The sequence below is a fragment of the Pelophylax lessonae genome, assembly GCF_965119305.1.
Source record: "Pelophylax lessonae genome assembly, chromosome: 4".
In the NCBI taxonomy this organism is placed as follows: domain Eukaryota; kingdom Metazoa; phylum Chordata; class Amphibia; order Anura; family Ranidae; genus Pelophylax; species Pelophylax lessonae.
Window position 1 is genome coordinate 309,503,425 of NC_138771.1, and position 18,551 is coordinate 309,521,975.

The 18,551-nt window shown below is 43.2% G+C and overlaps 1 protein-coding gene across 1 annotated transcript in view; it reads right to left on the reverse strand.

The window, feature by feature from the left end:
• CLTB (clathrin light chain B) overlaps window positions 1–17,351 on the reverse strand; it is a 61,929-nt gene extending 44,578 nt beyond the window's left edge. The window contains exon 1 of the mRNA XM_082255669.1: window positions 17,001–17,351. Coding sequence (XP_082111795.1) covers window positions 17,001–17,187 — 187 coding nt within the window. The 5' untranslated portion in view covers window positions 17,188–17,351. The remainder of the gene's footprint in view (window positions 1–17,000) is intronic.
• Window positions 17,352–18,551: the final 1,200 nt, after the last annotated feature.

Genomic DNA, 18,551 nt, shown 5'->3' on the forward strand with positions numbered 1-18,551 from the left:
AAAGAAAATCTATAGCTTCCCCGCTGACAGGACAGGGCTCTGCCTTGGTTACACAGGCAGAACCCCATACTGTGTAAATTTATAACGATCCCCAGGTGTCGGGGGTAATCCATTGGCAGGCACCCATTGGTCGACATCTGTTGTGTTTAAACACAGCAGGGCCAGGTTGCCGGTGGCATGTGCGTGCGCCCTGTACCTGGAAGTGTCAGATCACGTACTAGGTGTACATGATCTGGCACAGCTGAGCCGCCTTGCCACCGTATATACGGACGGCAAGCGGTTAAACTAAAATTTTCTTGCTTGCTCCATCAAAAAATATCAGATTAACTGTCGTGATCAGCTTTCGAAAAGTTGCGTACTAACGATCAGACTATTACACGATCGCTTCAAAAGTGGTATTTTTTGTACGATTTTCTGATCGCGTGTATGGGCCATTAGTCATTCAAAGGTTGGAAGTCAGAGGGTCAGTATGACCTCCAGGAAATTAGTATTTTCAATATAGAAAACCAACCATTTTTTTTTCCTTTTCTGTTAAAACATCTCTTTGAAACCACAAAGCACAAAAACATACATAAAAATGAATAAATTAGATTGTAAGCTCTTCTGAGCAGGGCCCTCTTAATCCTCTTGTATTTTATTGTATTGTAACTGTATTGTCTCCCTGTTATATTGTAAAGAGCTGCGTAAACTGCTGGTGCTATATAAATCCTGAATAATAATAATAATAAATTGATTTAAAAAAAAATCTTTTTTTTTTTAAGGAACATAACCTAAATAAAAAAGAGAAAACATTTAGCTTACTTGCACCATGAAACAATATTAAATGTTTGAAATGTGTCCCACAGGTGCTATATAAATCCTGAATAATAATAATAATAAATTGATTTAAAAAAAAAAATCTTATTTTTTTTTTTTTTTTTAAAGGAACATAACCTAAATAAAAAAGAGACAAAATTTAGCCTATTTGCACCATGAAACAAGATTAAATGTTTGAAATGTGTCCCAAAGGTGCTATATAAATCCTGAATAATAATAATAACAAATTGATTTAAAAAAAAAAATCTTATTTTTTTTTTTTTTTTAAAGGAACATAACCTAAATAAAAAAGAGCCAAAATTTAGCCTATTTGCACCATGAAACAAGATTAAATGTTTGAAATGTGTCCCACAGATCCATACTGGAGCCGTCACGTCAGTAAATGAACTACTACTGGCTTGATTTTTGCATACAAGCTGGCTTCCTGCACTACATTGCTTGTCATTTGATCAGGCTAAGTAAATTTGAGATAGCCAAGGCTTTTCAAGACCAGGTACTATACGGACATTGCATAAAGACAACACCTTTATGGAAATTTACAACCGATTGAGTCATTTTGTGTTTATTTTATACTCCTTACTTGGCAGATTTGAGCATCCTATCTTCCCTGCTTTAGGTACGGCCGCATGGAAGATAACTAATGAAAATTGCATTATACCTTCATTTTAAAAATTGAGGTTATAGAATAAAAAAAATGAGTAGGTGCTATAGGAACAATCATAGATTTCCACTGCTCTGCTCCAGCTTTCAAATCTTTTATCTCTGGACTGCAGTTGGCAAATGTATGGTCTGCAGATGGATGAGATATCCATTGGGAAAGGGGTCATTCGGTTATATTACTCAGCTAATTAGGGTAACAGCTGAATCACCTTGTGTATACCAATCCTTTTGTGTGTGCAGTGCATGATTATTGACCTGTCTATGAGAGGAGGTCCAAGGCATAAATCTTGTAATAGGATGCACTTAAAGAAGATATCAGGTGTCCTACACATGGAGTCAAATGTCCATACCATTCAAATGACTGGTGAAACATTGTAGCTGTGTATAGGAGAACAATGACCATGCAGACTCAAACTGGATTGTTCACACCTTTCTGGTCTTGCAGAAATCAGCCGACACTGGGGGGGGGTGTCTATTTCTAAAAAAAATTGTTCGGTGAATGTCATACACTTTAATGCAGGGTGCACAAACTTTGCCCATAATTTTTGTAATAGATTATTTTCTATGATCATGGCCAAAATACGACATTGTTTTTTTCAAATACCTCAAAAGGAAAATATTGAAGTTACTAAATGGAGTTGAAGGGAATTAATCTAATACAGAAGATAAAGTGGTTGTAAACCTCAGACGTGAAAGATAAACAACGCATATTCCTCTTGTCTCAATAAAGAGCACGAAGTGTCATTTCTGTCTGCTGCCTTGTTCCTCTGTTATCAGCATGAGTCACTTCTGACAAGTTTTCCTGGCACCAAGAGAAAAAAGGTGACAGGGGAGGGATCTCCAGCTGATTGACGGCCTAAGCTCTGTTCCTGTGTGCTGTGTGAAACAGGGGTGTGCCAAATCGGCAGTCAGATTTCTTCAGCTCTCCACCCCCTGTTTTCTGACAGCTCAGACAAACTTTATATATGCTGCACTTTGAACGGATGTAAAGAAGAGGAGAATGCATATATATAGGCACGGCTGCTGTTAGAAATCACGACCCCCCCCCGAAAGACACATTTTTAACTAAAAATACACTAAAATCATTATTGACGGACACAAACATAACAGAGAACTAGTGTGAATCGGCCCTTAATTGTTTTTTACATTTTAAAAAAATATATATCATTTTTTTTTAAATGTTAAAAATGTTTCAAATTATTTTATTTTACATTTTTTTTAGAATTATTTATTACAATGTTTAATTATTTTTTTTTTACAGAACAGGGAAGTCTGCAGCGCTGCGGGAGGGGGGCGGGCATCATTAGCAGGCAGCACAGGGAGGGGGATCGGTGTCGGAGAAGCAATTAAAGGAACGATGCCCTGTGTCTGTGTCTCTTCCAGCAGCAACTGAAAGCTGGCAAGAGGGGGAGAAACTGGCTTTCAACTGCTGCAGAGAGGCGCACAGGGCTTCCTTCTGTAATTGCCCCTCTGCCCGACTGCACCGATTCCCCGTGCAGTTGGGCCCTCCCTCTGTGCCCGGGCACCCTACAGGAGGACTGGTGGTCCCCCCCATCAGAGGCCCTGTATACAGCTACAACTTATGTAAGAAGTTTTTGTTTCCTCTGTATCACCAGAGGCCAGTCACTTCTCTGGGTATTGGTATGGGTTTACAACCACTTTAAAAGTAGAAGTCTGGGCTAAATCTAATCTTGAACCTGCTCCCATCCCATTCTAAGTCCTATACTAACTACCCTGTAGAAGAAAGATGTGTATACTTACCTATTCTCAATGTGTGCTGGCCCGGTCACATGATTGGCTTCCAGCGCCAGTTTCAGGGGAGAGGAGGGACAACCAACAACAGATGCCCCATGGTAAGCCTATGGATGATGTCACTGCCCAGGCATTGCAGCTGTTGTTGCTGCTCTCTCCTCTTCCCGGAAGCTGGCACTGGGAGCCGATCATGTGACCTATACAGGCTAGCTAGTATTGAACCTGGAATGGGGGTGGGAGCAGGTTTAGGATCAGACAGGGTTTGCCTGGATTTACACTAAGGCCAAAATTTGTACAGCTTGCTGCCACACGAATGTCAGTGCCATTTGTCCAATGAGAGTTTTATAAATAGACCCCTGTGTGTAGTACCATGCAAGAATAAATCTACCAAATAAATGCAGAGGGTAAAATAACCTTTTATTATAGTGGTGGTGATAGGTGGTGAATTCACATATTAAATCTACAACAAGTCCAACTGATCATTGTGGTAGCTGCCGAGAAACTACCATGAAAAGAAAACCTTTGGCAAAAGAAATATGGAACCTGCTGACCTTCTTATGAAAAGCCTAGTTACCTGGCCTTTGTGAAGACCCTTTCACACGGGGGGACCGATTGGGTCCTTCTGTCAAGTTTTCAGATGGACCCTCCATTATTCTCTATAAAGCGGATGATGTAATCAGATATGTGTGCATTTAAACCCGCTAACATCCAATCTGATCCACTAAAAACAGACAGATGCGGATCCGTTCACCATTCGCCTAACAGATCAGATCGGTTGGCAGTCAGGTGTAAATAGACAGGCGGTCCCTTTACATCCAACCACCCATAGAGGAGTGTGCGGGCGTTGCTGTGTCCGCTCTGCATAAGCAGAGCGGACACGGACCAGCCATGCACCTGCTCAGCGGGGATCAGCGGACAGATTCCCCTCTGTGCTGGCGGAGACCACCCCGTGTGGGAGGTGCCAACCCTCTGACTTCAATGCTTTATGAAAAACTGGTCCTAAAAAATATGCAGATCAGACATTCTGAGTTTGTTTCTGGTCAATGACTCTGCGTATATTGAAGACAGGGACAGCCGGGTAGCTAGTAGTTTTTGAATGAAGGCCATCATTATCATTAGTATGAAGAATGTTGATGGCTCACCTAACTCTGTACTAGTGCAGTAAAATATAGGTCTAGATTTGGAAATGTTTCGCTCATTCCAGTATTGGTCCCTTTATTGCAGTCTTTCCTGTCTCATCTACAAACACCTGCAGTTGTAGGACCATAGACCTTGTTCGTGTACATGTCACATTGTCATTGCAAGTAGGTTAACCCAGGAGATACATGGCAGGCACTTCCCTGTATTACATGGTACTTTTACCATTCTCGTCTATTGGTTCACTGCAACGTTGCAGCCTCCAGAGCTCATATACAAATGCAGCCCTCCCAAGAAATGATTTTAATTTGGGTAGACATACCCCCCCACCAGAGGACTGAGCCTGGCGATAGGTCATTGAGCACTGTATTCATAGCTGTGGAAGGAGCAGACATGTTTACCCCAAACCTAGAAGCTGGTGTTTGCTAGATGGCTGCAGATGCTATGCATGGGGTCATTTTGCTTTCTAAGACCAGGTCTTTTGTTGGCCATGCACACTTTTATTTTACTATTAGAGTAATGTAAGATCAAAATAATTGAATCAGCAAACAACTGAATAATCATAAATTCCCTTCCAATCTACGAGGGGAGTTCAAGTCAAATCAGGACTATTACAGGTATAAAAAGGGATGCTAGCATGGCGGTACTACATGCAGTAGTAAGTGGTAAGTGTGTCCTATAACTGTTAGGTGGCACACATGTTAAGGGGGCTAAGAATATGCATGCATCATACATACTAGGGGGAGTAGAAATGATGGAATCCATAGTGGAGAAGGACATGGGTGTTCTGGTAGATCATAAGCTTGATAATAGCATGCAATGCCAAGCTGTGGTTTCCAAAGCAAGCAAAGTCCTTTCTTGTATTAACAAAGGCATGGACTCCAGAGAGAGAGATATAATTTTGCCCCTGTACAAATCATTAGAAAGACATCATCTGGAATATGCAGTGCAGTTTTGGGCACCAGTTCTCAAAAAGGATATCGGGGAACTGGAGAAAGTGAAGAGAAGGGCAACCAAACTGATAAGAGGCATGGAGGAGCTCAACTATGATGAAAGATTAGAGGAACTGAATTTATTCTCTCTTGAGAAGAGGAGATTAAGGGGGGATATGATCAACATGTATAAATACATAAGGGGTCCATATAGTGATCTTGGTATTGAGTTATTCACTTTAAGGTCAACAAAGAGGACAAGGGGGCACTCTTTACGTCTAGAGGAAAAGAGATTTTATCTCCAAATATGGAAAGGTTTCTTCACTGTAAGAGCTGTGAAAATGTGGAATAGACTCCCTCCAGAGGTGGTTCTGGCCAGCTTAGTAGATTTCTTTAAAAAAGGCCTGGATTCTTCCCTGGGTGTACATAATATAACTGGGTATTAATATCTATAGGTAAAGTTGATCCAGGAAATATCCGATTGCCTCTCGGGGGATCAGGAAGGAATTTTTTTCCATTGCTGGATCAAATTGGATCATGATTTGCTGGGGTTTTTCGCCTTCCTCTTGATCAACTGTGGGTATAGGATCGTGTATATGGGATTGTATGGCTGGGTTTTCTTTACTGCTTTTTGTTTTTTATTGGTTGAGCCGGATGGACTTATGTTGCCGGCCAGTACAGAGACTGTTAATCAAGATGGCATACAACAGTGTTAGTACGTAAATGGAACAGCATGTGATGATAAAGTTTCTTGTGAACAAAGGTGTAAAACCCATGGGTATCTACAGAAGACTTCAAGCACAGTGCGGTGATGAGACGCTCAGCCACAGTAAGACATTTGAATGGTGCGGCCATTTTTGAAATGTTTCACCATCAGTGAGGATTCCAGCCATGGTGGTTCCCAGCCCACAGCAGTCATTTCTGTGAACATTCAGCGTTTGGAACTCCTGATCCTTGATAATCGACACGTAACCTTTCATGAAATTGCACAAGAGAAATCTTTTTGAGGTATTGCCACATCCTCCTTACAGTCCAGACCTCGCTCCGAGTGATTTCAACCTGTTTGGACCCCTATAAGAGTTCCTCGGAGGTCAGCACTTCAGTACTGATGACAAAGTGAAGCTGTCCTAGGATGGTTCAGATGCACTGACAAACCTTTCTATGCTGAAGCTTTCCAGGTATAAGTTAAACGCTGGGATAAGTGTATAAATGTAGCAGGGGAGTACAGTAAACCCCCCTCCATTGCGGGGGTTACGTTCCGGACCCAGCCGCGAAAAGTGAAATTCCGCGAAATAGAAAAACCCTATTAAAATGCATTGTAGGCATGTTTTTTTTACTGTCACTGTACGTGTAGAAGCATTTTAAGGTCTTTAAACACACTTTTAAAACAATAGAAACTCATTTAAACACATAAAAGATACTGAGAGACATAGCAAGAGCTATGGAAAACACAAAAATATTTCATTTTCAATGATTTATATAGTAAAATAACATTACAAAAAAAAAACGCGAATTACCGGGACCGCAAAAACTGAACCGCGATGGAGCGGGGGATTACTGTATGCCGAAAAATAAATGTAGTTTCCACACAAACTTGTTCTTTTATTTTACAAACTCAAAAGTCCTTGTTTGACTTTAAGGCCCTTCGTATTTAGACTCAATTTAGAGGAAAATTTTTGATTGTGCTGCCTTAATCAGAAGCTTTGTTCAATAATTTGATCATATTTCAATCAAATCATGAGATTGCATAGTGACAACATCGATGCGAATGATAAATTACAATCGCAACTTCCAATTCGATTCAATAGGTTGTTGATTAAAGAATGATTAATCCTATTGGGAGAGATTGATTATAAAAGAAATTGATCATTTATCAAAGCATGTATGACCACTGTAACAGATTTGCTGAAAGACCTCAGAGTTTGGTCAGGAGACACTGCAACAAAAGATAAATACAATATTTTTAAGTAACCATCGCGATAGGGCTAAAAGTATGCTGTCCAATTTCCTTGAGATTTACCTTGCCTGATTTATATTAAAAAGAAAATTTTTCCCCCATGCGTTTTTTTTTTTGGATCCCCTCTTAACTTATATTTGGGTTAATCCATAATTACCATACTCGCATGCCCAGCAAATTCAGCATTATTCTGCTGTTATCTGCCAATCCCTTGCCACATGCTGGGTCCTACGCCACCATCTTATCTTCTATGCATTTGGGAGACGGCTGTCTCTTCTGGATTTATGCAGCCCCCCCTGATGGTGCGCTGCCAGGTCTGTCCCCCTCCAGCCACAAGTCTTCCCTCCTCCACCAAGGTGAAGCCTTCAGGGATATCTAACATTGAAATCCCAGGAGGCTACTGGATAAAAAGACATTGCATGCTTGTAATATAAGTGCATGTATGTAGTGGCAGAAAGTTTGGGATTTAATGCCCAGCAGCTATATGTATGTGTCCACAGTGGCCTGAGGTTCTGTGCTGAGAGCATGTTCCCAGCACACGGATCAAGCAGTCTCTGACAGCTGTTAGTAATAACTTCTAATTGAGAGCAAGTGGGATGCGCTCCCGATTTTGTAGGAGCCAATTACAGCGATCACATGATAGAGAAGCTGTGCCACCCTGGTATTAAAGCCCACTCAAAGAGCTGCTGGGAGACAGTGTTAAGAAAAAGGTATATTGGGTACATTTTACACGTATTTTGGGAATGTGAAAAACTAGCTCCTACATGGCAAGAGGTATTTACTCTTAATAACACATAGGTTGGCAAACAGGTCAATTTAACTTATAAGATTTGTCTATTGTTTAGTGTTATCCCTGACTTCAGGGCTGGGACAAGGGGTGGGCAGGAGGTGGAGTTGCCCTGGGAGCAGTGAAGCAAAGGGGCAAAAATGGATGCAGGGTGGTACACCCATTCTACAGCATGTATTAATAGTAGGGGAGGAGGGTGCTATTCTGGATCCTAGCCCTGGGCGCTGGACAACCCTGTCCCGGTACTGCCTAACTTGCCCTTATTTTCTTTAAATTGAATACATACTATATTTGTAGTCACTCACTGGTCCATTGCCCTACAACATTCTTTTCTCACAAATTATAGCAAGATTAGATGTTATTATGCTAATGGAAACAATTTTTATACTCTACATCAGTGGTCCTCAACCCTGGCCTACAGGGCCCACTAACAGGCCAGGTTTGCAAGATAACTGAAATACATCCCAGGTGATCTCATTTGCTGCTCAGTGATTGCAGTACTCTAGTCTGCATCTCCCCAAGGTAATACCTAAAATCTGGCCTGTTAGTGGGCCCTGTAGGCCAGGGTTGAGCACCACTGCTCTACATAGATGTAAATGGCTATTTGATTCTAAATTGGACCCTTGGTTTTTATATATACTTCCAAACGATGCTTCATCCTCATAATCATGAACTTGAACATTTTAAAATGATTCTAAAGTCTAGCTTTTTTTTTTAGTTAAAAATAACAAACATGTTATATTTACCTGCCCAGTACAGTGGTTTTGCATAGAGCAGCCCTGATCCTCTTCTTTTTGAGTCCCTCGGCGCTCCTGACCCCTCCCTCCTGTTGAGTGCCCCCACAGCAAGCAGCATGCTATGGGGGCACCCGACTTGAGCTGCAGCTCTGTGTGTCCATTCAGACATGGAGCCACAGCCTAGCCTCGCCCCCTTTCTCTTCTCATTGGCTGGCTAAATGTGATTGACAGCAACGGGAGCCAATGGAGCCACGCTGCTGTCTCAGCCAATAAGGAGAGGAGTCCCGGGCAGCCAAGACACTCCTGCAACATTGCTAGATCTAGATGGTGCTCAGGTAAGTATTAGAGGGGCTGAGGGGGGCTGCTACACACAAAAGTTTTTTTTATGTTAATGCATAGAAGGCATTAAGATAAAAAAAAAAAACCTTCGGACTTTACAACCACTTTAATGATGTAATCATTATTTTTTTTTCTACACGCAGCACCTTATTGTTGAGTCAGTGCAGTTACCTTTTCTCTTTTTTACATGTGATACCTATACCTACTTTGTGCCTTATTTTATTTTTCTCTCTTTCTTTTTAGATACAGTATCTCACAAAACTGAGTACACCCCTCACATTTTTATAAATATTTAATTATATCTTTTCATGTAACAACACTGAAGAAATGACACTTTGCTACAATGTAAAGTAGTGAGAGTGTACAGCTTGTATAACAGTGTAAATTTGCTGTCCCCTCAAAATAACTCAACACACAGCCATAAATGTCTAAACCGCTGGCAACAAAAGTGAGTACACCCCTAAGTACAAATGTCTAAATTGAGCCCAAAGTGTCAATATTTTGTGTGGCCACCATTATTTTCCAGCACTTCCTTAACCCTCTTAGGAATGGAGTTCACCAGAGCTTCACAGGTTGTCACTGGAGTTCTCTTCTACTCCTCCATGATGACATCACGGAGCTGGTGGATGTGAGAAACCTTGCGCTCCTCCACTTTTCATTTGAGGATGTCCTACAGATGCTCAATAGGGTTTAGGTCTGGAGACATGCTTGGCCAGTCCATCACCTTTACCCTCAGCTTCTTTAGCAAGGCAGTAGTCGTCTTGGAGGTGTGTTTGGGGTCGTTATCATGCTGGAATACTGCCCCAAAGCCCAGTCTCCGAAGGGAGGGGATAATGCTCTGCTTCAGTATGTCACAGTACATGTTGGCATTCATGGTTCCCTTAATGAACTGTGGCTCCCCAGTCCTGGCAGCACTCATGCGTCCGCCCTTCCAGTACTCCTTACCATTAAGACCAGTTATAGGTGGAGGCGGTGACCACTTTTTGCATTATCGTTGATATCTATATTGAGCCAGGCAACGCACTGACACCTTTGCTGCCATTGTGCGATGTGCTGGGTGCTCAGTGTGACCCTGTGCCTTTAAGGAGGGGTGGGCTCCCTCTAGTCACCTGTCCTCCATCTATCCCATTAAATACATGTGCTCTCATTGTAGAGACTCTTTAAATTGTAGAGTTAGGGACTGCAGATATCAGGGTGCCTTGCCAGGGCCTGCAGCTTACGCATGTATTTGCAAATGTGTACAACGAAACCCCTGTTTTTAACGCAAACTGTTAGACAGTTCAATTTGGTTGGTTGCTGGCTGGTTGGTAAGTTGTGACTGGAAATCTCTTCGGTTTTTTTTTGACCAGACCATGACACTCCCACCACCATGCTTGACTGTAGGCAATTCACACTTGTGTTTGTACTCCTCACCTGGTTGCCACCACACACGCTTGACACCATCTGAACCAAATTAGTTTATCTTGGTTTCATCAGACCACAGGACATGGTTCCAGTAATCCATGTCCTTAGTTGGACAGTTGTCTTCAGCAAACTGTTTGCAGGCTTTCTTGTGCATCTTCTTCAGAAGAGGCTTCCTTCTGGGACGACAGCCATGCAGACCAATTTGATGAAGCGTGTGGCGTATGGTCTGAGCACTGACAGGCTGACCCCTTCAACCTCTGCAGCAATGCTGGCAGCACTCATATGTCTATATCCCAAAGACAACCTCTGGATATGACGCTGAGCACGTGCACTCAACTTCTTTGGTCGACCATGGCGAGACCTGTTCTAAGTGGACAAAGAGCAAATGACTCCAGGGCTCATTTGAGGGGTGGCCTTGCAGCTGGTAACCTGAAAATGCGATTCAGGTCGAATTGTAGTAAGTGAGTGGAACCTGTCCTGTTAAACCGCTGTATGGTCTTGGCCACCGTGCTGCAGCTCAGTTTCAGGGTTTTGGCAATCTTCTTATAGCCTAGGTCATCTTTATGTAGAGCAACAATTCTTTTTTTCAGATCCTCAGAGAGTTCTTTGCCATGAGGTGCCATGTTGAATTTCCAGTGACCAGTATGAGAGAGTGAGAGCGATAACACCAAATTTACCACACCGGCTCCCCATTCACACCTGAGACCTTGTAACACTAACGAGCCACATGACACCGGGAGGGAAAATGGCTAATTGGGCCCAATTTGGACATTTTTTACTTAGGGGTGTACTCACTTTTGTTGCCAGCGGTTTAGACATTATTGGCTGTGTAAATTATTTTGAGGGGTGTACTCACTTTTGTGAGATACTGAATATACTTAAATATACACAGTATCTTTGAGATGTAATAGAATAATATATATTATTTTATGGTGCACACTTCTAGGAATTAACAAGAAAAATGTAGAGATGGGGTGGATGTACTATTTGTCAGAGATACCAGATGATTGAGTATATCCTCTTTTATAACTTTTGGTAACCTATTTGTATGTTTTGAACCAGATTAGCATTATGATTTACTTCCACTTATCGGGTTATAGAAGGTAATGCCTTCCTCTTACTATTACCCTTTCTTTTTCTTCCACCCCTTTTAATTCTCCCTTTTCTTTTGGTTCTCTGGTGTATCCCAGGTAATGAGCTACCATGACGGTACATAGGCTGTTTACACTCGTGTTTTTTTTTCTCTTCACTATATTTATATGTACTTTGGAATATAATATAGCTTCAGAAGCACTTTGTTTACTAAGCTCTGTCTACTCGTTATGTACATCATCATTGTATGTTCCCAGAGAATGCTTGAAATTGTACTTAATTGGTTTGTTCCTTTTCTACTGTTTGAAATTCAACAAAATCGAATAAAAAAAAAAAAAAATAAAAATAATAATAATAAATAATAATAATATATATTATGTTATGCAACGATTGTATGCTTTTTCGTGGATGTACTATACTTGTTACTTTTTATTTTGTTATATAAACTACTCTTGATAAAAGTTTGTAAAACAAAAAAAAAAAAAAAAAAGAAGCAAAAGGTATACTAACAAACAATAAATAAATAAATGAAGGAATGAATAAAATGTGGGTTTTATAGATTGTGGAGGGGCAAAGGGTGCAAGGGTGGGAGTGAAGGTCCGCTTAACGGAATGGATTGTGTAGGTTTGTCCTCATATTACATATACAGAGATTGTCCAATCAGATTGTATGGTGTACAGTCACTAACACAAATGATAACAACATACAATAGGGGATATTTACTAAAACTGGTGCACACAGAATCTGGTGTAGCTGTGCATAGTAACCAACCAGCTTCTAGGTCTTATTGTCAAAGCTCCAAGACAAGCTTCATCTTAAAAAGGGAAGCTCCGCTTGTTCACACCCTAAACCCCCCCCCCCCCCCCACTGCCACATTTGGCACTTTTTGGGGGGAGGGGGTACCTGGTTTTGACAGGTACCCACTCCCACTCCTGGATAAGATCCAGGACAAGATAAGATCTACAACATTTCCACCCCCTTCACCCCGCTGCCTTCTGGGAGATAGGTCCCAGATAAAGGCGAGACCATTCAGAAAGCGCAGTGTGACTTGTGCATGCGCAGTAGTAAATAGGCTGTGAAGCTGCAAGGCTTCACTTCCTGTTTCCCTTACTTGCAATGCTGACGCCTGCACATGAAGCCGATTGTCGAATCAGCTAGGGGTTCTGACATCGCAGGGTCCCTGGACAGGTAGGTGTCCTTATATTAAAAGTCAGCAGCTACAGTAATTGTAGCTGCTGACTTCAACTTTTTTTTTTTTTTTTTTACAGACTAAAACTTCATTGAACAAGCTGAAGTTAGAAGCTCATTGGTTACTATGTACAACTGCACCAAATTCTGTGTGCACCAGTTTTAGTAAATCTCCCCCAATCTGTCTTACTGAGGCAAGCAGCACCTTTAAATTTAAAGAGAAAGTAAAGTCTTATTTTGTAATTGTACCTACAGGTAAGCCTATAATAAGGCTTACCTATAATAAGGCTTACCTGTAGGTATTGTGAATATCTCCTAAACTTGGTTTTGGAGATATTCAGAGTGCATGCAGCCAATGGCGTCATTGGCGCACACGCTCTGAAGGGCCGGCTTACTGTGCCGTCCCTTTAGAGCTCCGTGCCATAAACGGGGGGGGGGCGCGCATGACCGGGAGTGACGTCTTTGCGGCTCCGGCCACTCACAGTGCAGTGCTGGAGCCCACGAACCCAGGAAAAAACACCCGAGAATATGTCAGCCTTCTCAGTGGTGAGCGGGCGCCGCTGGAGGGCTTTGTTCTAAGGTAAGAATTTCATAATGAGCTAGTATGCCATACACACTAGCTCATTATGCCTTTGTCTTACAATGGAAAAAACGAGAAAAGCGCCTCTAAGTGCAGTAATGTTAATGGATCAAACACAAGCCCAAGTGCAAACTCACATAAGCAAAGGAAATGAAGTCTCATCTGAATGCTGGAAGCCCGATGGTGGTTGTATCACTGAAAACACCCAGGGTCCAGATATGTCGGCCAAGATAGCTGCAGGAGATGGGAGGAGTGCCGGCTTGCCTGCGTCTTCCAGATGCGGCCTCACGGAGGGTCAGCCTGAGATGCAACATCAAGCAGCGCGTGACATCACCGAAGGGCGGAAGGGGAACACAAAACGTTTTAGAGCATGTGCAGGGCCCCAACTGGGCATGCATGCTCCTTTATTAAGTGATCTGGGTTCCAGCATCCAGATGAGCCTTCATTTCTTTTGCTTGTGTGAGTTTTCACTTGTGCTTGTGTTTGATCCATTAAAATTACTGCACTGAGGCGCTTTTCTTGTTTTCTCCTTTGTATCTCACTGACAGAGTTGACTTCACTCTGCCCTCAGTGCATGTTACTGATCAAGTCCTCCCCCCAAATTTACAGATGCACTCACCCTTCTTATGGATACTTTTTATGGACATTCCCTAATGGACTTATGGATTGTGTTTTGTGTATTTAGTTGACATCCACCCTGTGCGCTAAAATTAACCACTTGCAGACCACCCGCTGCATATATACTGCGGCATGCTGGCTCGGCTGCGCAAATCGACGTGGGGGTACGTCGGTTTGTGGGATTGGTTCTGGGGGCGCTGGCGCTGCCGGCAGCATGCTTCAGCCCCAACTAGGCAGCAAGGATGCCAATCCACCTGACCATCGGCTGCGATTGCCGCCTGGCACCCGGGATCGCTCCCTGCTGGGAGAGGAGGACGGTCAGCTGTTGTAAACACAGCTGACCGTTCTCTCTGAGATGATCACAGAGCTCCTGTGATCCTTCTATACAGGAATACAGGTCTCTATGATCATTTCACAAGTCCCTCCCCCACAGTTAGAAAACACCCCCTAGGCTCACACTTAACCCTTTGATCACCCCTAGGTTAACCCTTTCCCTGCCAGTGTCATTATTACAGTCACAGTGCATATTTTTAGCACTGATTACTGTAGTAATGTCACTTGTCCCCCCAAAGGTGTCAAAAATGTCAGTTAGGGGTCTGATCTGTCCGCCGCAATGTTACGGTCCCGCTAAAAATCGCAGATTGCCGCCATTACTAGTAAAAAATAAATAAAAATGACATAAATCTTTCCCCTAGTTGGAGATGTGATAAACTTTGGCGCAAACCTATCAAAATACGCTTATTGCAATTTTGTTAGCAAAAATATGTAGCTGAATACAAATTGGTCTAAAAGCATTTTGTATTTTTACATTTTTTTTTGGGAATGGTATATAGCAGAATGTGAAAAATATTGTTTTTTTTTCAGAATCGTCGCTCTTTTTTTGTTTATAGCGCAAAAAATAAAAAGCGCAGAGGTGATCAAATACCACCAAAAGAAAACTCTATTTGTGGGGAAAAAAGGACATCAATTGTATTTGGGTACAGCGTCGCACGACCACACAAAGTGTCCGTTAAAGTAACGCAAGAAATGGCCTGGTCATTAAGGGGGCAAATCCTTCCGGTCCAGAAGTGGTTAAAGGAACAACACAACGTAAGCTGAAGATTTCCACCCTGACTTCCTTTCCCGCTCTCTGATCCCCAAAAAACATCCTAATTGATCTAAATTAATGTAAAGAAAAGAGGGGGTGTAATGGAATAACCTCCTGCGTTTAGTGCGCTTGCAATAATCTGTAAATATATAAATGTGTGTATCTATATATATGATATCACCTCAAAATTGTGCAAACAACCAGCTAGGCGCAATTATTGGCGCAGGTGAACCCCCTTTTTATTTGATCTAAATGAAGAAATAGACATTCCAGCCATTGATTAATATAAAAAAAGGACTTCCATTGAAGGGGCCATCCCATGCCAGTAATGGCCTTCATGGGTGATAATGTGCAATGCAGCAAATGTAAGAGAATATGAGCCATCAGGGTTGTCATTTCCCCAAATTCACCTGTGATTTCCTAGCATGGCTCCTGCTATTACCATAGCCATGCCCTATATGGTACAATGGGTCTCCTGCTATCACCATAGCCATGTCCTATATGGTACAATGGGTCTCCTGCTATCACCATAGCCATGTCCTCTATGGTACAATGGGTCTCCTGCTATCACCATAGCCATGTCCTATATGGTACAATGGGTCTCCTGCTATCACCATAGCCATGTCCTATATGGTACAATGGGTCTCCTGCTATCACCATAGCCATGTCCTCTATGGTACAATGGGTCTCCTGCTATTACCATAGCCATGTCCTATATGGTACAATGGGTCTCCTGCTATCACCATAGCCATGTCCTATATGGTACAATGGGTCTCCTGCTATCACCATAGACATGTCCTCTGTGGTACAATGGGTCTCCTGCTATCACCATAGCCATGTCCTATATGGTACAATGGGTCTCCTGCTATTACCATAGCCATGTCCTATATGGTACAATGGGTCTCCTGCTATTACCATAGCCATGTCCTATATGGTACAATGGGTCTCCTGCTATTACCATAGCCATGCCCTATATGGTACAATGGGTCTCCTGCTATTACCATAGCCATGTCCTATATGGTACAATGGGTCTCCTGCTATCACCATAGCCATGTCCTATATGGTACAATGGGTCTCCTGCTATTACCATAGCCATGTCCTCTATGGTACAATGGGTCTCCTGCTATTACCATAGCCATGCCCTATATGGTACAATGGGTCTCCTGCTATTACCATAGACATGTCCTCTATGGTACAATGGGTCTCCTGCTATTACCATAGACATGTCCTCTATGGTACAATGGGTCTCCTGCTATTACCATAGCCATGTCCTATATGGTACAATGGGTCTCCTGCTATCACCATAGCCATGCCCTCTATGGTACAATGGGTCTCCTGCTATCACCATAGCCATGCCCTCTATGGTACAATGGGTCTCCTGCTATTACCATAGCCATGTCTTCTATGGTACAATGGGTCTCCTGCTATTACCATAGCCATGTCCTATATGGTACAATGGGTCTCCTGCTATTACCATAGCCATGTCCTATATGGTACAATGGGTCTCCTGCTATTACCATAGCCATGCCCTATATGGTACAATGGGTCTCCTGCTATTACCATAGCCATGCCCTCTATGGTACAATGGGTCTCCTGCTATTACCATAGCCATGTCCTCTATGGTACAATGGGTCTCCTGCTATCACCATAGCCATGTCCTCTATGGTACAATGGGTCTCCTGCTATCACCATAGCCATGTCCTATATGGTACAATGGGTCTCCTGCTATCACCATAGCCATGTCCTATATGGTACAATGGGTCCCCCCCCAGGCAGGTAGAAGAAGGGATGCTGATAGGATGGGATCAGCTCCATGTTCCACCATCTACATCCTGCACCTGCTGTCCTTTGACCTTGACAAAGTGATCACCATCAAGCCAGCACAAAATGTCAGCTCTGCGGCCAAGCACTCACCCAGGTCGGACTGCTCTATGGAGGAGGCTTGGCTGGCCACCAGCACGGCTCCGAAGCCCTCGTCGTTCTCTATGCCGGCGATCTCGCTCTCTTGTTGGGCCAGGAAAGCGGCAGCCGGGTCTTCTTCTGTCTCTGCTGGGGCCCCGGCACTCTCCGAGGAGGAGAAGAAACCGAAATCATCAGACATGTTTGCTGGGTGAGAGGTGATCCTTCCTTAGCTGTGTGTGTGTGGGTGGGTGTCACCTCCTAGATGTACAGATCGGGCCAGATCCTAGCAGGAGGTCCGAGCCATTCCCAGTGTACACAGCACCCAGCCCTGTGACTGCTGATCTCCCATCAAGAGGCAGGACTATGACATCAGAAACTGACATTTCCCACACTACGCCGCCAGATGGCGCTCCTCTACAATCCCCTGCCCACTGTCAATTGGGCTGTGTCATCCAGTATAGGCAAAGGAGGCATCACAGGGCCTGCAAGAAGATCTGCTTGGAAAAGGACTCCTGCTTAGTCCCCCTCACACTTGTGCGACTGCAAAGTGGCATGACAAGTCATACTCCATGATTGGAGTACCATTCATATCTGTGGAACTTCAAGTTGTAACAACTTCAAAGTAGTCCCTGCACTACTTCAGTCCAACTTTTGGAGGTCCATAGACATAGGCATTGCTTCAGGCCCAGACTTAAGCCTCGTACACACGCATCGATTATTGGCCGGGAATTTTCGGCCAACGTCCGATCGGCCGATTTTCGGCTTGTTAGTATGATGCTTCCGACAACCGACTCCGACTTTTTGGCCGAAAAAAATCTGGTGTGCAGGCACGGCTGATTGTTCGTCAGTTAGTACAGATTTCGGCAGACAAAAATCTGATGAGCAAGACTGGGCATGCTCAGAGAAGAAAAAACACACGGAAAGTAAACCAGCACATGATATCACTTCTGAAGTAGATTTTTGTTGGCCGTGAAAATTCGTGTGCAGTCTAGGCACATTCCAACCAACAAAACACCACTCTGGACAAAAGTCGGACGATCGGTCGGCTGATAATCGTTGCGTGTGTACGAGGCTTTAGGCATTGCTTCAGGCTCAGGTTCACGCCTGAGCGTTTTTTCCGCTTATCTCTGAAGTCTCAACAAGCAATATCCTATTCATTTCAATCACCCCTCATAAGAGCGTTTTCTCGCCTGAAGCAAAATGCCTGAAGCTCAAAAAAAGTACACGAGCTTCTTTTTTGGCAGATTACATGCGTTTTTGTTAGATGTCAATGCCTGCCTCGAAACGCTTGAAAAAATGCCTGAAAAACACCCAAAAAAACGCTTGAAAACAATACACTCAGGTGTGACTGGAGCCTGAGGCTTCATTCACGTATAGGCGTTTTGGATCACGGGCAGAATTGGCGTGATTCTGCACCATTGCAAGTCGCGGGACGCCCAAGCAATTCCCGGACTTACAAACCACACACAGAGCAATTGTTGCCCGACGAATCGCGGTAAAATTGCGCAAACAGAATCGCAGGACGCCTGACGCCAGAAAGAAGTTCTTGTACTTCCTTTGGGC